We start from the raw sequence: 24,763 nt of genomic DNA, 5'->3' as shown, positions 1-24,763 counted from the left end.
GGAGGGGGGTGGGGAGGGGGGGAGGAAAGAGATTCTCTAGTGGATAAAGGAGGCATACTCTAAAAGTAGGGCAGACACCATTTCCACTTTTTTTTTTTTTAAGCAATCGGGGTTAAGTAACTTGCTCAAGGTTACACGGCCAGGTGTTTCTGGGTGGATGCTAAGTGTCCGAGCCCGGGATTTGATCTCCAGGTCTTCTCAACACTGGAGCCGGTGCTCTTACTTGCTGTGCTACCTGGCCGCCCCCTCCATTTCCACTTCTGTAAGAATTTAAGTCCAAAGTTCTAAATAGATACATAGTGCTGAAGACGAGGGACAGAGGGCAGTAGGGGTAAAGGGTGAGCTGGTCTTAAGAGTCTAATAAACCTGGGGTCAGGTTCTGTTTCTGCACTGACCCCAACTTCCTCATCTCTTATGCTCTGGGCAATGCTGCTGACCTAGACTGAGTTTCCTCAACTGGGAGGAATGCATCCATGGACAGCCCAAGTCAAAGGCCTATCCATGGCCCTCTACAACAGGTTATCTATCTAATTAGGGATCTCCTGAATCCTACAGGCATACTCGGAGGTCAAACAGTTCTTCCTGGGGCCCTTTACAAACTGCTACAATATTTATGGGAAAACCCAGTCAAGGCGGTCTCTCCAGTTCCCTTAGCAGAAGTAGGCCCCACCATAGCTATCCATAAATGCCACTCTGCAGGCCTGCCCTTCTCCCAGACTGGGAGGCAGTCAAACCTCCTCTGTGGCTACTGGTATCTTTTTGACACCCCTAATACCTTCCTTTTCTCTACTCAACCACATTTTTTTTTCCTTTGGTTGGTCTCTTAGATAAACCAATTAGACAACTGTGCAACATAATTAGAGCAGATATTCTTTTACTCTTGGCAACTATGCTTAGTATAAGTAACAACCCACATGCCATTTTGGAGCTAGAAAACTGTCAATACATGGGGGCATGATGTTGCTATAGACAAAAGGGCTTTGCAAAGAGGAGTCTTCCAGCGGCTGGCCTGAGAGTTAGCCATGTCCAAGCAGAGCTATACAAAATTGAAACCTCTTACAAACCATGCAATAGCTCTAGGCCTATTTCCTTATCTGCAAAATCTCTCTGTGAGCTAACTCCAAAGAAATAATATGAGTTAACCTTGAAAAATAAAGAGCATTATATGAATGCAAGCATCTTTATTATTATTAATACGAGAATGAAAAGGTTGCCAGAGCTCTACTTTCTTGAAAAGGAACAATTTGGAGACTCATTCTGACAAGCCCATCTGTTGTTATGCTCCAGGCTTTCTAAACTCCTGATGTACAGCTGCTAAGTCATCAAACACATTTATAAATGAAACCAAATAACTATGGACAAATATTTCAGGTCAAGGATAAAAAGGCTTAAAGGAACCTCATTAACAAATCAAGTGATGTCTAGAGTGCAGAAATTCCAAGAGTTCTGCTGCGAGTTCTTCATAATAGGAACATTGTTTCAATTATAGCTCATGCCAGCATTTTATCTAATTATTCATGATCCTTGAACTTTCCAGACCATAAAAACAGCAACTTATTTCTAGACAAGCCATGTCTGGCGGAGAGTAAGGGCAACCAGGTCCCTGCTTTGTGACCTCCTCTAGGGGACTGTATGTCTGCTCATTTATATAACAAAGCAATTTCAACTTATTGGGAAATTCAGATGTTTATTATATTCAAAAGTATGGACAGCCAATGGGATACAGACTTAGCATATCGTTAAAGGTCTTGGGGACTTTCCACCTTCCTCTCTCTTCAGGCTGACTGCAGATTCTTAAAATTAGATGTGAGCACAAACGGGCAGAATTCTTTCTTTCTTGTTGTATCTAAGCCTACACTTTCTTTGAGCCTGAACACAAATTAACTTACTTCTAATGCTCCTCATTGGTGTCTAACCAAAATCAGCCCCATGTTTTCTACGAACATTGATGTTTTACACAGTGACAGTGAAATTTGCAGTCTCTGAATTAAAAAAAAAAAAAGAATTGAGAATAATTGCTTTTTTCCAGGAGGAAATGGCTGAAAAAGCTTCTCATCTCCAGGATTCAGTCATTCAGCAACTTAAAATCATCTACTCATAGACTTAGAGGTGGAAAGTACCTTGAAGAAAGGATACTAAGTCCAATCCCCTAGTTCACACTGTCATTCAACGGTGACCCTGGGAACCATTGCATGTCAATACCACCCATGGAGTTTTCTTGGCAAAAAATACTAGAGTGGTTTGTCATTTCCTTCTCCAGTGGATTAAGATTCAGTGACTTGCCTAGGGTCACATGGCTAGTGAATGTCTCTAAATCCAAATCTGAACTCAGGTCTTCCTAACTTCAGGCCCAGCACTCTATCCACTGAGCCACTTAGCTGCCTACACTGGCCCAAAGATATCACAAGATCTCACAACCAAGGAGGTTAAGTAACCTTGTCCCAGAGCACACAGGTAATAAAAAACAGAGCAAAGATTGGAATCCAAATCTTATGACCCCAAATTCACTGTCTCACTGTGTCATGTTTCATTTACCTCAGTCACACAGATGGGAAGGAAGAAGTGAGCACTGCCCAAGCTCTCAGCCTTTCAAGGCCCCCGAATAGCAGAATCAACCAACAAGCACTCAGACTCTGTGAGAGGACTGTATTAAGCACTGGAGATACAAAGCAAAATAGAAACTGTTCATGTCCTTGAGGAGCTAATATTCTAATGGAGGAGAAGACATGCTCATAAATCAGGATATAGAGAATAATACAAAATGAACTGCAAGATACTACGTGGAGGAGGAAAAGCACAAAAATAGAGAGCAATGTCCACTAATGAAGCTTGCACACTCACTCATCAAAGAATCCACAAAGAACCTGTTTACTCTTCTTTTACACACACTTCTAACATTCTTGGTTATCTGGTTTACAAGCCCGTGGCAGGTGAGAAACAAAATTGAAAATGGGTGGAGAGAACAACAAAGTCATGGTGGGCAGCATCCATTTGGAATGGTGAATCACCTAACATCTCTTCAAGAGTTCCTGTGGTCATCATATTCTTAATCATTTGGCCTTAATCGAGAGGCTGAATTTGGGATCATCTGTTTAAAAAATGAGGAAACATGTAATGTGTTTCAATGGTTAAGGTAAAAAAAAAAAGTGTTGATGTTTAAGACAACAAACCTTCAGCTATCCAGAAAACCCCACTATTAAAAACAATTTATCCTGTGAGGATTCAGGTTAGAAGGCAGTCTCTTTTTAAAGGGAAACTCAAGCACTGAAACCTTGAATTTGGATTCAGAGACCCCCAACCCATTCTTTGGCTTATACTTTGACCCTGTGTGGCCTGGGGCAAGTCATTTAATCTCTTCTGGGTCTCAGTTTCTAAACCTGTAAAATGGGTGGTCCTTTATGATTCTTTCTTTTGAATTCAGTGTCTTCATCCCTAAAATAGGGGTGGGTACTTTTCACCTCTAAATCCTAGGAACAGAATACTTATGAGAACGGTCCCTTCACACTTCCCTTAATAGACTCATGACATCTCAAGTGACAAAGTCCCACCTTTCCCTGGTTCTCTAAAACTGAGAAGCCTGTGAATCACTTAGGCTACTAAAGATCTTCCAAAGACAAAGTACACAGGACACATCTTTCACCAACCCATAGGAGTCATTCAATGCTGACTCTATGAGCAGTCCGTTCATAGAGAGGGAATCTTCATCCCTGCTGAGGTTTAGTGTATTAGATTCTGTAGGAAGAACTACAAAGGCAACCCTTGCAATGCATTTGTTCAAGCTTAAAATAAAAAAGACTTTTTAAGAAGTTTATGAACACTTAAAATCCTTCTTGTTGCTGGAAAAGCCACTGTGGGTACTCAAATGTTGACTCCAGAGGAGCAGTAGTAAATCTGAGGACAATTTCAATGAAAAATAAATGCCAAGAGAAAGTCCGAAACAGAAGGGGACATATATGTATGTCCCTTTGAAGCCTGTTTTAGAATTTCTGGACTGTTTATATTTTTTGAAACTTAGTCATTTTTAGAAATAAGACACGTCTTTCTTAGTATAGTGACTAATGTTTTTCAGTAGCAAGTAGTATGCCAGCACTAGATTATTACTATAACTGCCAAATTGCAAAAGCGACCTTGCAGGCTACTCAGGACATCATGTTGCATGTGTGTGAGGAGGCTAGAAAGCGTAAATGCAAAAGTTTTAACGTTTCACAAACAAAGTCAAACTTCCTCTTAAAAGGAAAGCCAAGTCCAGGCAGCTTTGCCATTTGGGAGCTTATGGATTATCTATGCATTCTCATCTATCCTGGGTCACCTTTTGGTTATTTCATTAGCACTTTCTTTAGTGGAGACAGTGGTCAGTCAAATGACTTTACTTGTCTCCAAAGGTAGTCAAAGATGTGGTGGGAGGGGAAGGTGAGTCTCCTGGCTAAAATAGATTTGGTTTAGAGATTATCTAAGATTTACTTTAGAGATATTTTCCCTCATAACAACTATGTATGTATGTATGCGTGTGTATAGATGTATATGTGTGTGGATGGATAGACAGACAGCATATAGAACTGGGAGGATTAGCTGTATCAGAATTAAGCCCATGCAGGGTTGCCCAGACAGTCAGAAAGCAGTTTTTCAGAATCAAGTTAAGTATTTTATGGCAATTTGATTGTGGAATTCCGTGTCCACCTCTCTAAAACACACAAAGCAGGTCCCATTGCTGTGAGCTTCAGTAACCTCCCCCAGACCATTTCACTTATTTTAGGATCCAGCTTCAATACTACTTGGATCGTTCCATCTAGCTCAGGTAAGGCAACCGGGCTTGTATCCCACACACTGTTCCAGATATAGTGGAGCCACAATGGAGGGTCAGGCAAACTCCAGAGAAGCATGCAAGTGACAGGAGCTCTAATGTGCTTATTTTTGCTGAGTTCAGGCATAATTTCTTCATTTCACTGACTAAATTGCTGTCTCCACAGCAGGCTAGTCTAGGCTGTGAAAACTACCGGTTCTGGGTTTCTGCTACTGGTGACAAACCAAATAAACTCAGTCGGACGACTTACACTGAATTCCCAGAAATAACTCCAGACCCAAACTCCTAACCCTCTTCAGGCGATTCCACTAGGAGCTTGTCAGAGTCCAAACTTTACAACATGAAGCGCTTGAGTCAACAGCAGGATTTCCACAACACTTTTCCGGGCTGGAAATCCTGATGTTTAGGAGACTACCCTTTACCCAGATCTCCATGTGGGGGCAGGGAAAACGGAAGGAATGCTTGCATTTATTAAGCGCCTACTACGTGCCTGGCACTGTGCTCAGCATTTTATAAATGCCATCTCATTTGATTTGGGACCATTACACCCAGGCACTGCCCAAGCTCTCATCCTTTCAGCCTCTGGTATCCCAGAAAACAAGCTCCGAGTTTGAAAGTTTCGGCGGTCTTCCGAAGAGTTAACTTGAGATTCTTACAAATGAGGTGTTTTCGAGTTCTTACACCCTTCTGCTATTGTAAACGATCCCCTCCACCCCATCCTTTTCCATATCTTTCAGGGCACACCTGGTGATCTCCAAGGGCTCAAATCAAGTCTGCTCTCTTTCTCGTTTCTTCCCCTCACTGCTCCCCGCCCCCATCCCCGCATAAAATATAGGCGGCTGCAGCTGCCGCCGAAGTCTCCTCCACCTGGCACATCAGGGGCTCTAACTGGGCTCTGCAAGCCTACAGGAAAAGACAAGTTGGAGAGCCAGCCCGAGCCGCAGCTCGTACTCACAGCTGATTGATGGCGTTCTGAGAGATGACCGCGTTGGCCGAGAAGTAGGGGATCATGTCGGGGCCAGCGAGGCTGCAGGTGGGCTGGGGGGCCGCCTTCCTTTCTCCCGCTCCCGTGCTCAGTCATGGGGTGGGCTCCTAGAACGGAGCCCGGCCGGGGGCACGCAAGGCAGACAGTGAGGAGGTCCTTGCGTCCGTCCCGCTCAGCCCAGCTCAGCCTAGCTCGCAGCTAGCAGCGCCAGAGTTCCAGTGATGCCAGATGTGCAGGCAGAGGCAACTTGACCGGGGCTGGGGCCCCAGCGCAGGCTCCCGCTGCCGAGCAGTTTGCTTTGCTTTGCTTGGGTCCCGGAGGTTGGCTGGGGCCAAGCTCAGCTCTGGAGCTCCCCCTCCCGCGGGCAAGCCCGCCGCCTGTCTGTCCGGGGCGGGACGCAGTGCGCAGGGGCGGCCCGGGGACAAAGTAGGGACGGCCCACCCTGGGGCCCCGCCCTGGCAGCGGGACTCGGGGCGGGGGACCGGCCTCAGAGGCCAAAGCCGAGCTGCTGGCAGTCAGCCTGCCCAGGGGCCCCGGGCCCCCTTAGGGCGGCTGGGTCGTCCCCTGCTAGCGCCGGGCCATCGCTGGCACAGGCCCCCTAGACGGGCAGCGGGGACCACTGGGCTTGCCAAGCCCAGGAGGAGATCGTTCGGGTTCCGAAGGGAATGCGTGCGTGCGCCCAACCGGGGAAAGCGCATTTTACTGAAAGCAATGTTTTACGAAAAGGGTTGAACCTCCTCCACTCACTTAAATATGTTCCTTGTACAGACGCAACACCAAATCTCATTTTCTCAATCGCCTGAAAGATTCAAAGCCACTGTTTTTGAGATTTCATTATTTGGGCTTAAAATCTACACCGAAGGACAGAACTGCTTCATGTTATTCGGTTTTTATTTTCCTTCAGAAATGCCAAGAACGAGCAATTTGGGCTCCCTCTAATCTTATTGTTGTTTGTCCTTCCTTCTCGAAGAGGTCCAAGATATCAGGAAGGTGATGCCATGCATGACCTGTCCCTCTAAACTAACCAGTTAATAACTCCCCTTCTTCTGACTCAACAGATAATCTAATTTTTAGGCAAGTGTATAACCCCCCATGTGTGTTCATTTGACTTAAAAAACACAGAAACAATAAGGTTGCCACAGGAATTTCAGAATCAGAAAACAAGTTGAAGTAAACACACCAAGACACATTAACTTCAAAAACACTGGCCACCGACCTAGTCATTAGAATAAGAGAGAAAACAAACCTGCCCTAAAATTGTTCCAGAAATAAAAATCACTTTAAAGACTTTGCTGTCGTTTGAAACAGCATGTGCCAGGGTCCAGACAGGAACCTATTCTCTGTTTGATTTATTTGTTGGATCCACTTCCTTCTAAAGTCACTGAATTTTAAAGTAACTCCAATAGGGATGATGCAGAAACTCAGAAAGAAGTGATTCATTTGACTTATTTAATCCCCAATTAACTGATCTCATAAAACTCAAAACTAGCTACAGGATCTGAAGCGTACAGAATATGCAATACTGTCCTCTAGAGAAGATTTGTGTGTTATCTGGGACCTCTTAGGGGTTAATCAGACAGGCAAGAGAATCAACCAAAGGTGCCGGATCTTAAAACAGACTTTAGCCCATCCCTATTATTTGTTCATCTCTAGGAAGTGTGGCCACTTGTAATATTTATTCAGGCTGTGTCAGCAGGCACCCAAATGGCAATGGGAAAAAAAAAATCTTCGGATACACCCTGAAATCAATTGCTTAAATATCTGCCCAACTTGCCAGTCTGAAAGCTCTTCCAAGTTGCAATTTATCACAATCTCCCACAGTGTTCAAAAGAAGCCACCCTGCCTATTTAAAATGGTGATGTTAAGGTGAGTACAACTCCCTTTGTGCAGAGATGGGAGTTTATTGAAGTCAGCCTGAAATTATGCTATTCAGGCTAGATGATGGTAGAGTAATCATCTCTATCTCTGAAAGGAAGCCTTCAGGCTTTGAGCACTACTCAATACTGTACAGAATTAAGACCTTTTACGTCTAAAAAACGACACTGCTATAATTTCATAAATTTGTCTCCTTGTCTTTTACACAGAGATTCCTAAAAATGACGCTTAGACGTTCCTGGCTCTTTGTTTCCCCTTGAAAAATATCTGGCAATGCCAATTCAAGAGAGCCAGCCAACTTTAATGCTCCTAGCCAGGTCTTTTCAAACACTTCTGGAAGTCAAAACTCTTGGTGAGATTGTGAAAGTGCTGGTGCACATCTCCAGGCTTTAGGTCTTTCCCCCCCTCTAAATAAGAGGATGTTAAGTCCTCTTTGCAAACATGGATACTTTTAGGAAAGTTTTTTTCACTATTATCTATTTAAAAAACTGAACAAAATCCCCTTTCTTTTCACAATTTGCTGGGTGTCAAAATGTCAATCAATTGGGTTTCAGCTCAATTTAATCCTTTACTCTCAACTGCCAGGAAACAAGGCTCTAAGGAGGCAAGCTCTCTGTCCCCAGGAACCTAGGAATTCCCAAATTACTTCAAATTAGATTGAGCAGCATGAAGTGAACTAAGCCCGTTTTCCACTCCACATGGAGTCATAAATGGTCTTGCCAACCCAAATCTGCACATTTTTCATCAACTAAGCTAGAAGATTTGATACAAGTTCAGCCTTATCATTTTCCCATCATTTCAAGTGTCAAGAATGTGATTTTTTTTCCTGGAAGTGTTAATGACTCTCCTCAAAGGATGAGACTCAGTCATAAATGGGGCCAGCACTAATGGTAGAGCCCAGACCCAGGCCTGGCTGAGGTTTTCTTCACAGGCCACATCCCAGAACTACGGGGGTACAGGCAATATCACCAGAGACAAATGACCAGACAGGTGCATCACTACTCTTACATTTCCAATATGTAACCAGGCTTTAGTATTCTTTTTTATATCAAATGTTCCTAGAGATGCCACGTAAAGTCACAGAATTCTACGGATGAAAAGGGGCTCAGATTGGTTCAGTCTACTCTCTCATTTCACAGCTGTGATACAGAGAAGTTAAAAGGATTGGTTCACACCTACACAGCCAAATTCATGGCAAAGCTGAGACTAAAATCAGTTCCCACAACTCTCAATCCAGCACCTTACCCATGTAAGTTGAGGCATATTTTTCAGACTCTTTGACTCCTTCCATTCGACCAAATGGCAGCAATACTAACCTATGTATTATTGGAGATTACACTCAATCTAAACTCTGATGGACTGCTTGGGAGAGTACAGTAACAATGAAAGGAGAACATGGAAATTCTGGAGGCAGATCAAGATATTAACTTTGTTACTATGAAAAACAGAAACCAAGGAGATGGATAACCTTTAGTCTGAATGCCTCTTCTTGGCCAGTAAGCTCAAAATAAACTATTTTGTGAATAGAATTTGTTTTATGACCCTGGGTCCTTTTTCTCTTCTCTGTCTATACTATTTCACTATATCTCTTCAGCTCCCATGGATTCAATTATCATCTCTATGTTGATGATTCTCAAATCTACCTATCTATCCCTAACTGCCAACATTAGCACCTCCAACTGGTACTGGACATTCAGAACTGGATATCTTATATTCAACATGTTGAAAACAGAACTCATTATCTTTCTCCTCTGCTAAGGTCCCTCTTATTATTGAGTCATCTAGGCTTGAAACCTAGCTGTCACTCTCTCTTTCTCACTAAGCCCCACATCGCCTCTGTCCTCCTAAGATCTATCACAGGCTCCCCCTTCTCTCCTCCACAATGCCCCAGGCCCTCATCACTTCACACAATTGCCTCATGATGGGGTACCTTGCCCCATTCCAGTCCATCCCCCACTCAGGAAGTGATCCTCTCAAAGTGTAGGTCTTCCCATGTCACCCCCACCCCCAACTCAGTCAACTCCAATGGCTCCCTATCGCCCCAGGATCAAGTATAAAATAATCTGAATTCTTCCTCTTTACCCCTCCCCGTGTACTCTGGACCAGTAACACTGGCCTCCTTGCCATATCTTAAACCACAGTCCACCTCCTGACTCTGGGCATTTTCACTGGCTGTCTCCCAGGACTGAAATGATCTCTCTTCTTATCGCTGCCTCCCAGCTTCCTTCAAGTCCTCGTTAAAATCCCGCCTCCTATAGGAAGGTTTTTTCCAATTCACTTTTAGTGCAACTGCCTTCTCTTTGTTGATTCTTTTCTATTTATTCCAGTCCATTGAGAGCAGGGGGTGTCTTTTGACTTAAAAACCTTTTTTTTTAATCCCCATTGATTAGCACAGTGCAGGGCACATAGTATTCATTTAATAAATGTTTTCAGGCAGCTGGTGGTACAGTAGATAGAATGGTGGGCCTAGAGTCAGGAAGACCCGAGTTCAAATCTGGTCTCAGATACTTACTGAGTGACAAGCAAGTCACTTGACCCTGTTTGCCTCAGTTTCCTTTTCTGTGAAATAAGCTGGAGATGGAAATGGCGAACCACTCCGGGATCTTTGCCAAGAAAACCAAACCCCAAATGGGGTCATGAAGCATTGGACACAACTGAACAACAACAATAAATGTTTACTGACTGAATGACTGGCTTTTCCTGCCTGGGTCTGTTTCTTCATCCATAAAATGAGGAGGTTTTATGAGATTATCTTTAAAAATCCTTCCCAATTCAAACATTCTATGAATCTATGAGTGCTGTTTATATGTCAGAGATAAAGAAAAAACAGCAGTTTGTAGCCTGAATGCAATTTTCAAAGTTTAGCAGCAAGGAATAATGTCTACTTGAAAGGTTTACAAGGGTAGCAGGAATCTAAACATGAGATAATTATTCATTATCCATAGTAGTGAAGAAGCGGGATAGCACAGATAACTGAATAATTAAGGCCAGATAATTCTGGACTTTTTTTTGGCTATTTGTTTTCAATCTTTCTTTCTCCGAAGCTTTTATTACTGCTGTTAAGAGGGAGCAAGACTGACTGAATTACTTATTCTCTCCTCCTTGCCCTTTCCCATGAATCTGGGGAAGGTGTTAATCAGTAAAAAATGCTGAAAAGGTAGGAAGCAGGAGGGCATATCAGCAATGGGGCTGGTTATAACTGTTTTACCTCCCTTCTGAGAACTTGAGACAGTTACAGCTGCCATAGAAACACACAAAATTCATCACATGCACTGTCATTTCACCCAAATGGGGCTTCATATAGATATCTTTCTCCTATTAATTTCTGATCTGAGACAATCAAAAGCATAAAGAGAAGCTCATTGACTCACCTTTGCTGATCACTTCTCTTAACATGCTGTAATCTACAGCCTCTACTAAATACTGAAAACATTCTAAATAACAATGGCACTGCCTTACTCAAGTACTGTGAGGCGGTTGGGTTTTTTTCCATAATTTTTTTTTTTTTAAAGACAAGGAAATGAGATACCTGGGTCAGAGAGAATTTGTTTTGTTCTCCTTGACTTGATTTCTCTCACTCTAAGATGCAGGACTAGAGAAATTATTTGTAAATTCATCTTTATGAATTTTAAGGGTCCAAAGACAAACCTGGCATTTGTTGTATTAGAAGCAGGCTGGCTCTGCCTCGATTAGTTATGGTATATGACTTTAGGCAGACCATGGTGCCTCTCTGGGATTTGTCTGTAAAGTGAGAGATTCAACTGAATCAGATAATCTTTAAGGTGACTTTTGGCTTAAATTTTATGATTAATGATTCAAAATGAGAAAAGCAACTGAGAGAGCTACATGCCAACAGAGATTCAAAGAATGGCAACATTCTGTCTCCTGTTATTCTATAAAACACAAAGATAAAACTTGAACCTTAAGTGAATTATCTTAAAGGTTGTTGTTCTGAGAGGTAACTAACTACTCTCCATCAATATCACAAAGGCACTTTTCATACAATGCAACCAAACCAAATGTAGTGATTCATTACAAACAATGGCCCTTAAAGCAATCAAGCTTTACAATCACCATGTAGCCAACAGTTTTCCAAAGGAATTAATCCCGAAAAAAGAAAAAGTGACAGTGCCTTTCAATATTCCGATCTAATAATGTAGCCAAGAGGTATCAGAGAGCTCTTTACATCACAAAAGTAATAAGGAATATTGAAAAGATCTGATTATCACCTTGATAAGCAATCTCCTAGGCATTCATCTATCTACTGGTCTTACCACCATATGTTTCTTCCTAAAAGCACTGTAGGAAAAGACACTGAAAAACTGCTTTCTTCAGGTTACAAAAGCCTTGCACTCTATTGTTTAGCAAAAATAACAGGCATTTATAGATCACTTTTCACATTCAACACACCTTACAAAACATGAACAATTTAATCCCTAGGACATTATGAAGAATTTAGTACTTTTATCTCCCTAGGGAGTCTTCCTGTCTCCCCTTCCTCCATTCCCTGGCGAGAGACTCAATGCTTGGTTTCCTGCATTCTTGTGCTTGCAGTCATCCATGCCCAATTGGATTGGGCTTTAGAGGAGAGCTAGTCTGATTCCATCATGACAAGGAAACTGAGGCGATCTGTCCAAAGTCATGCCAGTGGCAAGTGGCCAAGTCAGGATTCAAACCAGATCTTGGGACTTCAAAGGCAGCAGCCCTCGCCCTTGCCACTTGTTTTAAAATAGGCTCTAGTGCCCCACTTAGGAGGTTCAGGGCAAGTCCCTAATCCCAGCTGGAGTATTGGTTTGGAAAATACAAGGTCCTTCCCTTTGGGACAAGGGTGGGCTCCTACTCCTTACTCTTGTTTTCTGTCCACAATGATGAATCCTGAGAGGTAGGAAAGGCTGCTGGGAGTTTTAGACCCTTCGTCTAGGGTTTATAAGCTTAAGGCATCCTAATACAGTGTCAGGCAACCAAGGGGAATTCCCAGGAGAAACTTAGGAGCCAGGGAGGTGGGATAAAGCAAATATGTTAATTCAATTCATACTCATGAGCAGAAAAAAAAAACAGTTCAGGTGAGAGAATCAGGAAAACCAGGAACTGTCAGGCAAAGAGGACAGTGGCACCAAAGATTTGACAATACAGGGGACTTCTAAAGGGGCTAAAACAGGAACAGGGCAGGTCCCTCTTTCCTAGGTCCTTTGTCAGGAGTTTAGGCATGGCTAGAGGCTGATACCAAATCAGCCCTATATAGGCAGGGATAGAGTGGGGACCAGAGGAGAGGGTGCACAGAGCTTGGGTTCTGACTGCCATGCAGATCACCCCAAAGTATGTGGGTCAAAGAGTGGACCTAACCTAACATTTTTTCATCATCTAATACTTTTCATAATCTATCCATCTTTTGTTGGTTATTTCTAATTTATCCTGTCTATAGCTTGTTTATACATAGTTGTGTGCCTGTCGTCTCCCCAAGTAGGCCTGGAGTCCCTGGAGAACAAGGATTGCCTTTTACCTTTCTTTGTATGCTCGGTGATTAACACAGTATCTGGCACGCGGTAAGAGCTTAAGAAATTCTTATTGACTGACAGACACTGCAATTCTTTATACTTCTGTAAATCTTTGTAATCTATCTTACTTAAAATACTCTCCTATCAAGTTCTCAACATAGACCTCTCAGTCTTCAAAATATCTTCTGTTTACTTCTCTGTTTCTATGTCATCTCTACAGTAGAATCACAGATTTAGGGGTGGAAGGGACCTTGATGATAGTCTACTTTGAACCTTAACTGGCACTCCCAGGCCCCACCTTTTTGTAAAATGGATGGTGAAACTGAGACCTAGAGAGGTAAGGGGACTTGCCTAAGATTGAAGAGGTGGCAGCCAGAATGGGAGCCAAGATCTTTTGACTTTCCACTATAATGGGAATCCAATTCCAGAAGGCTGGGACTTGTTTGGTCTTCTTATCCCCAGTGCCTAGGAACAGAAGATGCTGGGCAAAAGCATGTTGAATGGAACTGAGTTCTACCCGGGTCAGGCCTGCACACAGCCCATCCTCCCTGCATATTCTGCTCACACCCAGGAGTGCCTCTCTACACCTGTGTGGGAATGCCTTTCTCTCTCTCTTGCTGTCTCTCTGTCTCTCTCTCTTTTGTTAGACTCATCTGTTATAGCCTAGCTCAGATCCCACCTCTCCATTCAAGCCTTCCACCGTGGCCTGACTTAATATTAACCTCTCATCTCTCCAACTTTTTGGGCAGAAAGACACAAAACACAAAAACCATGCACTTGTACAAAATAGGTGCTTAACCATGCTTGTTGACTTGCTACAACCAATCAGCATTTGTTAAATATTCACTCTATTTATGGTCCTGTGCTAAACAGCTAAACAACAATGAAACAAGAAAGCCTCTACAAAGGGGAGGTCCAAAGTACTATGAGAAATCTGAGTTGGAAGAGATCACTTTCAACTGGAGTGACTAGGAGAGGTTTCATAGAGGGTGTGGAATCTGAATTAGGTCTTTAAGTGGGGAAACGGAGAAAAGTATCTGCCAGATCTGGAGTATGGGCCCAGAGGCAGGAGAAGGGACCCCAAAGGCTGTCTAGTACAATCCCTTCACTTTACAGATGAGGAGACTGAGGACCTGGGTGGTTAAATGACTACTTCAGTTTGAACTGAATATACATCCCTAGGCCATAGATCCAGAACTGAAAGGGACAAAATGAAGAAACTGAGGCCCACACAAGTTAAGTGACTTGCCCAAGGTCACAAAAGTAATAAGTAGCTGAGGTGCTATTCCAATTTGGAAAGAGAAAGAGAAGGCAGGAGATAAGATGGTATAGCATGAGGGAGTGGAGGACCTTGAATTCCAGGTAAAATAATTATATTTTATTCAGAAGTTAGTGGAGAGAGAATAAAGGATTTTTGGAGGAAAGGGAGGAGGCAAATAGGATAAAGTGACTTGCCCAGGGTCGCACAGCTAGTATATGTCTGAGGCTGGATTTGAACTCAGGTCCTCCTGACAAGAGTAAAGGGTTTTGAGAAATGAGAATGCCATGAACTGAGAAGTGTCATTAAAAAGTCTATTTGCACAACACTGTGAGGATGGATTAGAGAGGAAACAGACAAGGCAGAAAGATGTTAGGAGGCTAAGAAAAGATTGGGTTGTGAATCAAGGTGGTTGTAGTGGAAGTAGAAAGAAGTTGACAGATTCCCCATGCAGGCATGAAATGCTTTTCCTAAAGCAAAGGTCTGAACCAGGGGTGGGGAACCTGTGGCCTTCTAGGTCCTTGAGTGTGGCCTTTTGACTGAGTCCAAGTTTTACAAAACAAATCTTTTTATTAAGGGGATTTGTCCTGTGAAGTTTGGATTCAGTCAAAGGGCTGCACTTGTGGCCCTGCGGCAGCGGGTTCCCCACCCCTGGACTCTGAACCTTACCCCCAACACTCCCTGTTACCCTAATATTCAACAGAAACTCCTCTGTCTGGCAGCTGAAGCTTTTCACAATCTGGCACCATATTACCTTTCTTCCTTATTACACATTACTACCCTTCATTTAGTCTCAAAGGGAGAAGAGACATCCAAATGGACCTTTTCAATGCCCCTCATGCCCAATATGAAAAGTGAAATGAATAAACAAAATGAATGAATAAATGAATAAACAGTTACTATGTGCAAAGCACCATGCTAAGCTCTGGAGATACAAACAGCAAGAAAGTCCAGATGCTCAAGGAGCCTGGGGACTCTACTTCTGCACTGGTGAGGCCCCTTGCTTGGAACACACTCTTTCTTCACTTGGGTTTCAGAGAATCTGTGCTCCCTTCAAGACTTGGCTCAAGGTCCTGCTTTTGCATGAGGCCTTCCCCAATGCGCTATATCCAGTATCTGCCTTGCATGTATTCTGCATATACCCGTATGTATGTGTGGCATGAGCACGTACATTTTGTCTTCCCATTAGAATGTAAGCTTGTTGAGGACAGGGACCCTCTTGCTTTTGTCTTTGTGTTACATCATAGGAGCTGAATAATGCTTGTGGATTGACTGATAAAATGTACATTATCAAGGCAGAATGGACATGTGTGGATGGCAGCTGATGAGGGTGTGAATGTTGGCATCTAACTCTTGATCTTTTGCTGTTCCCCTACTCATCCTGGCTGAGCACTGAGAGCCTGGATGCCTTTACCTCCCCCTGCTCTCTTTCACCAATGTGCCATCGGCAGGGTCTGAATAAGGGCTTCAGCAGTGTTTCCAACACAGTACCTCCACCACTATTTATTCAATGAACAAATGAATGAATGATGACAAGGCTTTCATGTGACACTGTTCCAGAGGATGTTTTTCTTCTCTCATATCCTATGCTTTCTAAGTCTAAGGAGGCCAACTACTCTGGAAGCCTGGTAAAATCAAAACCATGTGTATCCCCTTGCTCTCCCAATTAGCTCTCACCTCAGCTGTCCTGCTTAACGCTGTCCCTAGCAGAGGATACAGCAGCAAGACTGGAGCATGGCCCAAATGGTAAGCCTGTCTCCACCCCCGCCTCCCCACCTAACCCCCCTTCCCAAGGCTGCCCTAGACTCTCTGGAACCAAAAGTTCAAATTGTGGCAGGATCGATTCAGCCCTTTCTAAGGCAACTTAGTTCCATGCGTTTGTCCAAAATGGTCAAGTTTCCAGGTTCTGGCTGAGCCCCATGAGCCATGATGCCTGTATCTCTCCAACTTTCCGTGTATCAACTTCCACAGATGTATTTCCCTTTTATATCTTTCCTTCCAACACTGAAGAGCCAGAATTAGTGCACATATTCCACAGATAAGATGCTAATGTCTAATAACTTCACTGAGTACCGGGCAAGAAATCTAAATTCATGATTAGAGGAGATTTTTTCTTTTTGGACTAGGAAATAAATAATTTTCAAAAGTAGAAATTCCTCAACCCTAGTAGAAAGGGAGCAACTGGTATCTTTCTCTAGCTATCCCATTAAAATGAGCTGATGCTTAGAGAACTGACATACTTCTATTACTTTATAATAATAATGCTACTATACTACTTTCATAGAACACTTTATAGTTCTACAAGTGCTTTCAAAAAAATTACTTCATTTGGTCCCTCAATGCAATGTTAAGATGTAAGAGAAAACATTCCCATTTTATAGGTGAGGAAATTGAGAACTACAGTAAGTTACAGAGATTAAACTTGGACCTAGGTGACATAGTGGCTATATGGCTGGACCTAGAGTCAGGCAGGCAAACCATGCAACCCTGAGCAAGTCACAACCTCCATCTGCCTGTTTCCTAAAGCTGCTGTGAGGGTAGAATGAGATAATATATTTCAAAGCACTTTGCAAACCTACAAGTACTGCACAAATATTAGCTATTATTATTTTTTCTGATTCTAAGTCCAATAATTTTTCCACTATGCCCACTGTCTTCTTATATTGTAAGAATATTTTGCTACCAGATGAACATAAGAAATTCAAAAGAAAATTTTGTGCCGACCTAATTCCATTACAATGATCTAAGGCAAAGGATTGGTTAGTTTTCAATGTAACAACATTGTCAGAAATGGCATTCTTGGTTTATAGGACCCAATATAGCCATGGCAGTGAAATCAGAAGGGCAGAAGGATGGCAGCGGGGTTCTGCACACACCACTTCCCACCATGTCCTCTCCTCCTCAGGAAGAGCTCTTCTGTGCTGCTTATGAAGCTCGGTGACTGGGTAGTTCTAGTGGGATTTCCAGGCAAGGGTGGTCAGGAAGTCTGATGTAGGGAAAAGGAAGGATCATTGTAGGAGAACTGCAGCTTGATGAGTGGGCCAGAGGAACGACCAAGGAGTTGACCTATACCCAGGGCAAGCTTCCTTCTCCTTTTCAGGTCCTAACACATGGACTCAGGTAGTTTTCTATTTTCTTTAAAAGGAGGGTGGGGTGGGGAAAGCAGACCTGTGATTTAACAACAACTAACATTTTTAACACGTGACTCAGTTCCTGATGCTTACAGACCCTGTGCTAAGCACTTTACAAATATCATCTCATTTGTTTGTCCCAATCTCCCAGAGAGATATGTGTTATTATTATCCTTATTTTACACAACAGAGAACAGATGCAAACAGATGTTAATTGACTTGCTCAAGGATCTCACAGCTAGTAAGTGCCTGAAGTGAGATTTGAACACAGGTCTTCCTGACTCCAAGTCCAATGCTCTATCCAGTGTACCACTTAGCTAGGTTTAGGAAATTTCCCACAAGGAAACCCTTTTCTACCAAAACAGATCAACAAATGCTCTGCAACTTAAAGTATAAGAGAATTTGTTAGAACAATTAAGTGAATTGTCCAGGTCATTCAGTCGTTTCGTAGTTGCAGTAGGCAGGTCTTAAACTCAGTTCTTGACTTCAAGGGCAGCTCTCTATCCACTAAGCCAAACTCTGTCTCTCATTCCAGTACTTTTTTCCCTCTCTTTTTTATTTTTTAAAAAATATTTTTAACATCCCATCTTAAGAAAAATTTGAGCTCCAAATTCTCTCCCTCCTTCCAGTCCCTCCCCCACCCATGGACAGGGCAAGCAATATGATGTCCATTATACATGTGAAGTCACACAAAACATTTCCATATTAGCCATGTTGTCAAAAAAAAGAAGGGAAAATGAAGATGTGAAAACCGTGTGCTTTGATCTGCATTTAGACTCCATTAGCTCCTTCTCTGGACATGGAGAGCATTTTTTTCATTAGTCATTTTCTAACTGTCTTCGATCATTGTCTTAGAAGAGCTAAGTCTTTCACAGTTGATCATTATACAATACTGCTACTACTGTGTATAACGGTCTCCTGGTTTTGCTCACCTCACTTTGCATCAGTTCATATATGTCTTCCCAGGTTTTTCTGAAACTATTCCCCTCATCACTTCTTTTAGTATAATAGTATTCCATTACAATCATATACCACAACTTATTCAGTCACACCCCAACTTATGGGCATCCCCTCAATTTCCAATTCTTTGCCACCACAAAAAGAGGTAACAAATATTTTTGAACAAATAGGTCTTTTCTCCTTACAACCACTCAGAATCTCAACCAGTGAATCACAAGATCCTTCTCATAAGCAAGTCCCCAAAGCAAAATACCAACTCAGAGTATATATATATTCTCTTCTCTGAGCCAGAAGGCATCACAACCCTCTTGACTCAGTGCCTAATTAGAAATTAGCAAAAGGTGTGAAAGTCTTCCTACAATCAAGCCTCCCCTAAGCAAGCTTCCCTCCCCCAATAGGCTCCATGTGAGGCAAATTAATGTGAAAATGGATAATTTTTATTATATAAATTTAAAAGAGTTTTGCACAAACAAAACCAATGCAGCTAAAATTAGAAGGGAAGCAGAAAACTGAAGGGAAAAATCTTCACAGAAGGCTTCTCTGATAAAGGTCTCCTTTCTAAAATACATAGGGAACTGAGTGAAATTTACATGAATAAGAGCCATTCCCCTATTGACAAATGGTCAAGGAATATGAATAAGCAATCCCAGATCTAATCTTGGCAGCTATGAGGTTATGAGCAAATCACTTCACTTTCTAAGACCTACTTTATCTTATTTTTTTTTGGTTTATTATTTTATTGAATGTATAGACTAAAGAAGGTGATGGAGAAAATACCAATACTGAAGATTCACTTAAAAAGGTTTTATGTATAAATTTTTTCAGAGAGCTAATTATTAAGATCTTTACCAATACACCCCTGCCATTAAAGCTCTCCTCTCTCCTCTGTCCAAATTCTTTCTGTCCTGCAAGGCCCAGCTCAAAACCTACCTTTTCAAAGAAGCCTTCCTTGGCTAGATCAGTCCTCACTAATGTCCTTTTGGAACTACAGTATTTACAGCCTCCTACTGAAGTCTTGAACTATTTCTTCTTCTTTTTTTATTTTCTAAGACCTAATTTCTTGATCTATAAAAATGTCATACTACCAATACTTGGATTTTAGGGGATTATTGTAAAGAAAACTCTTTAAGAGCTATGCAAATGTGTCATTATTATTAGAAATTCAATAGGTCTTGATCAGGGATACAAGTTTGGCTTACAAAATAGTAGTTTCCTCTACTTCCTTCCACTTTAAAAAAAAAGAATTAATATTAATCCATTAAGACTAGAATAATCATGAAGTGATAAGTAAAACTCAAAACAATCTAAATATAACAAAATAAGAGTCATTGAAGAAATGTATCAGAGCGATAGAAAATTACCCTAAAGCTAGCATTGGTTCTTATACTTAGAAGATGGATTCTGGGCTTTGGATGGGAGACTGAAACAGCCAAGAAAGATTTAGTTCACAATGAATGAATTATAATTAAGGAATGTAATTTCCTTATATTATTACTATGGGTAATCACTCTAGGTACAGCTAGAACAGAAGTGCATGATTAAATATTATATTGTTATTAGCAGTAACAGCTCTATTTTACCACCATTCTAAAGCTCTTCATAGCTGCAAACTATTCTATTTGTAATTCAAAGCGGCTAATTAAAAAGATGTTTAAGAAAAGATATTATTTTTAAAATTACATCCCTCATTAAATTAAACAAAACTATGACCACCTGGGATCACTGTTGCACAAGACAAGTTTTTATAGCCTCCCAGAACACAAGGGCACAGCCAGATTCTGGACATTGGTACACAAGCCTGCTGATGCTCAGGCCTCTGGGCTGGTTTGGCAAGGAAGTTATTTAAAGGCATCTTGAGTTGTCCAAAGATTGGAGTTAGGATTAACTATATAGCTCTATTACCTTTGGGAATGGCAAGCCTCGCCATCTTCTTACCCTGTCTCCAATCCAATATCATACTTTCCCCTCCTCTTCTTTAAAAATGAGGGTGGGGGGGTAGAATTGGACAGTAGACTTCATTTTGGATTAGGACTGGTAGATCCTGCCTTAATGGAAGTCATCCAAAATCAAAGAGCAAGGTACTTTGGCTTCATTCATTAAATTTATATTTATAAGCAAGTTCAGTTTTTGCCCAGCATAAAAAACCATCATGAATAGATGCTGATGGTTCTACTCCCCACCACAAAGTCTTCTATCTAAGAGTTATCTTCACAAAGTAATATCAGTACTTGAACATGAGAAGGATTTGTGATTTTCTCAATTGCCTGAAGCACATATAATATAAGTGACTCACCTAGGATCACACAGCTATGTCAGGGGTAGGATTTTAATCTAGGTCTGTCTGATTTTTAAAACAGTTAATCAATCAATAAATTAACTTGAAAAGACTGGGTCTCACTCTATTGCCCCAGCTGGAAGTATAGGGCCTCCTCTCACTACTGCTGGCATAGGAAATCTGACCTGCTCCATTTCCAAACTGGGTTATTTCACTCCCTTCTCAAGCAACCTGGTTCCTATCCCTCCTTCTCCAGAGGGGTTTGCCCTATGGATGAGGAATTTACTTTTTAAACAGTATTTTATTTTTTCAATTACATGTAAGTATAATTTTTAACCTTCGTTTTTAATAAAATTTTTGAGTATGAATTTTCTACCTCCTTCCCTTCTCTCTCCTCTCCCTAAGATGGTAAGCAATATAGGCTATAAATGTGCAATCATGTAAAAACTATTTCCATGTTAGTTATGTTATGAAAGAAAAAAGTTTGCAAAAAAATAAAGTTTGCAAAAGGGCACAAGAAAGTAAAGTGAATATAATATGCTTTGATCTACATTCAGACTCCAACAGATGATGAATTTAGACTGGACAACCAACTGGCATAGCCTACTATATAGCTCACAACTCCTGAGCTAAAGAAAGAGATCTATCAACCTTGACCTCCCTGGTGGCCAGGATTATAGGTCTTTCTGATTCTAAGAAGAACACACTATTTAGTATACCATACTACCTTTTGCCAGATCACAATATTGACAGCAAAAGAACTGGGATCCACCCTTTCCAAAGGGGGTAATGCACTCTATCAAGGTTCAGTCTAAATCTGTCCACTGTGGGAGAAAAAAAATCTGAAAAGCAATAAAAGAAACAAGGACCAGGAATTGGAATTTGGTATAGACAATTCTCACTTCCTGTGAGTTTGCATTATTCAAATTCGACTCTCCTGCAGGTCCAAGGTCAGAGCCCCACCAGCCTAGCAGGCAACAGCAGCACCAGTGAAGCTGTTCTCTCATACTGATCAAGGCTATTACAACACTTTCTAGTCATTAATTCAGATTTGCTGCTTGATGCTGCCACTTTTATTGCTTTTCATATTTTATAGATGAGCAAACTAAGGCACACCAAAAAAGTTAGGAAAAGCGGCATGATACTGAGCAGAAAATGAAATTCAAGTTTTCCATTCAAGTATTCTAACAGCTTCTAGCACTCTTTCGTACTGATAAAATACAACCTATTAAATCTTCTGTCTTCTACTGGAACAATTGTGAAATCTACATTTGAAGTTAAATGTAGATGATCATGTTGAGTATGAAACATGCTTCTTGGAGTCTTAAGTTACAACAATTATATTCAGAAGTTTCTACAAAGAAAATTCCTTTAAACCCAATGACAAAATCATGAATTATAATAGATTTTCAAAAGAATTCATCTTGGACAGAATTTAAACTCAGTATAAAGAACTGATTCCCTAAAGAGCCCAAACTCCAGAAAGTGTTTCTACTAAAAACAACTGTTTACTTACTCCTTCAGCATGTTGTCATGTTCACAACTGATGAAAACCTGGCCCCACCAGGGCTGTACCAGACTGCTGTGTCCCAGGTTGTCAGAGAGATGTGTATGGGAGACACTTATGCTCCTGTGGGGACTTTCACCTGGGGTTCTTGGGTAATGTAACTGCATACAGAAAATCATCTTAGCAATTATCCAGTGAACGGGCACAATATCTGAGCTGTCTACCAAGCAGCATTCTACTTGAGTCACTAGATAATGGCTTGTCAGTTTCTCTGACTCACCAATAAGATAGCCCCTCCTAAAAGGCCATGAAACAGTGGCAATCTGGAAAACACCTAGCCTGCTTCCTGCTCTACAAGTCTATGCTCTGATAACAGTGCATTAAGCATTTGGGGTCACTTGTTATATATGGGTCAATTTAGTTTGTAATCAGAGGTTACTACTATTTGATGTTATTTAAGAAAGGCATATTGACTGCCCAGGTCTGAAATCAGTAGAGGGAATGAAATGGATTATTGTTCAAAATATTACAATAGGAAATCTACCATATGTAATTAGATCATGCGCCCCTGCCCTGTCTGGACTTTCCTCTCTGCATTCACAGGAATCAGAAATTTAATGTGATATGATAACACAGCTGATTATACAGAGAATAAAATGGAAAGAAATAGATCAAGTGTTCCTATATTGAGAAAGCCTTTTCTAAACCACTTACATCTTGGAGTGTGGTGGTAGAAAGGAATAAAGGAAAAAGTTTCCCATGAACTACCTCAGAAATGTCAACTAGAAAACCAGGGAAACTGAGGAAGACAGTAAAGGAAATCAATCTTCCCCTCAAGTTCACCAGTCTAACAGGATTCACAATAACTTGCAATCTCAGTAATTCCAAGTGGTCCCTCTTCAACACCTCCCATCTTCTCGATTTTGGAATCATCACTTCTCCCAGCTCTGGCCTCCCTTCTTCCTCTCTGGGCATCTTGCTTTAGAGCAATGCTGCTCATGACTTCTACATTTCCCCATGTATTTTCAAGTCATCCTGTCATTCTCATGGCATCCAGGACATCTGAATTCAAGATCAGAGGAAGGAAAAGAGGAATACAACCCCTGATACCACCATGTAAAGATTTAATTCCCCTTTCTCCTATTATGGGACTTCTCCCTGTTGCAAGTAATAGTTTACCAAGACCCCCATGACTAGAAAGGGGCAATCACCCTCTGGCATGTATGCCAGGGTTATCAGAAACCACTCTGCCAGTCTCTCCCTCTCTTAATCATCACCTCAGGCCCAGGGGTAAACAATTCAGAGATATAGGAAAGCAAACCAGGACAGAGGTTACATTTTTTTTTTCAAAGAACCAAATCATCTGATCTCTTCCTGGCTATGTGAATTTGAAAAGACCCTATAGAATCATTCTTGCCTCAGAGAAGTGAGCAATATGAGTTGAATTTGTTGAGATAATGAGAAAGTGAATGATGGGCCTGGCCAGATCCAGCTTGACATGAAATTGGTGGTTTAAGAAGACAAAGATTAAGAGGTTGAGAAAAAGATAACAGATCTGCAACTGCATTTTAAAAACATGTTAGATGCAGATTCCTCAAACTAAAATGGAAGAGTTTTTTGGGAGTCAAACTTAACTGGGCACATCCTTTTTCACATGAAGAAGCCAGGATCTTGGGCAGAGATCTGTGTTTTACTTGGAATCATGTAATATATTTTTTAAATACAGTATGAAAAAAAGCCACCTAAGAAGCTTCACCCAGTGGAAGCTCGTACTCCAGCTCCGTGCCACTCTATCACATCTATCCTGTGGCTCTTGCAGACCAGAAATAATAGACTGAGGCATTATGAGGAACTTGGAATTTCATATGCAAGTTTCTAGGCAATGATCTACAGCCTGCCCCTTCCCCAACATTTCCTCATTTAAACCACAGATCAAGTCTTCAGCTTAAATCAACACCATACATAAACCAAAACAGTCCAGAGTTTTTCTCATTTGAAATGATCTGCAATCCTCCCTAGCACTCCTTTCCTGTACTTCCACGCAGTCTATAAAGCTGAAGCCAACATCTGTTCCTGTCCCAGGGGATGCCAGAACAGATGTTTTAGGTTGTAGAAATACAGACCACCACCCTTTTAATGAGAGGCCCAAAGTTACATTTCCTTAGGATTATGAGAATCACCTAGGAGTACTTTGGTTAGTGCTAAGCCATTCACCTAAGGTGATAATAATTGATTCCAACTGCATGTCAAAGAATGTGGTATCCTTCTCATTTTAAAAAGGGTGGGTTGGGAAGACAGGTTATTTGCTCAGTTCTTCTTTTCTTGCCCAGAAGTTTTAACTGCCCTTCCTCTAATATCGACTTGTTTTGTGATGAAGATGCCACCTAAATGCAGCTCCTTTGAGGGCTTCTTATCAATCATCTGAGACTCTCATAGGATTTACTTGTAGGCCATATGCAGAAATCTGCCTCAAAAA

The 24,763-nt window shown here is 41.5% G+C and overlaps 1 protein-coding gene across 5 annotated transcripts in view; it reads right to left on the bottom strand.

Annotated features, from left to right (window-relative positions):
* The window catches only part of SSH2 (slingshot protein phosphatase 2), a 251,025-nt gene that overhangs the window by 100,480 nt on the left and 125,782 nt on the right, over window positions 1-24,763 (bottom strand). Inside the window, exon 1 of one of the 5 annotated variants that reach the window (XM_069089759.1) lies at window positions 5,757-6,163. The exons of the other annotated variants lie outside the window; for them this stretch is intronic. Within the exon in view, the coding sequence (XP_068945860.1) occupies window positions 5,757-5,812 (56 nt within the window). The 5' untranslated portion in view covers window positions 5,813-6,163. Of the gene's footprint in view, window positions 1-5,756; window positions 6,164-24,763 lie in introns of those variants that run through there. 5 annotated transcript variants of the gene reach the window in all.

The sequence above is a fragment of the Petaurus breviceps genome, unplaced genomic scaffold, assembly GCF_028583685.1.
Source record: "Petaurus breviceps papuanus isolate PSGF00001 unplaced genomic scaffold, PetGlider_PUasm1.0 186, whole genome shotgun sequence".
Lineage (NCBI taxonomy): Eukaryota > Metazoa > Chordata > Mammalia > Diprotodontia > Petauridae > Petaurus > Petaurus breviceps.
Note: the sequence above shows the minus strand (reverse complement) of the source record. Positions and strands in the feature narration are given on the sequence as shown.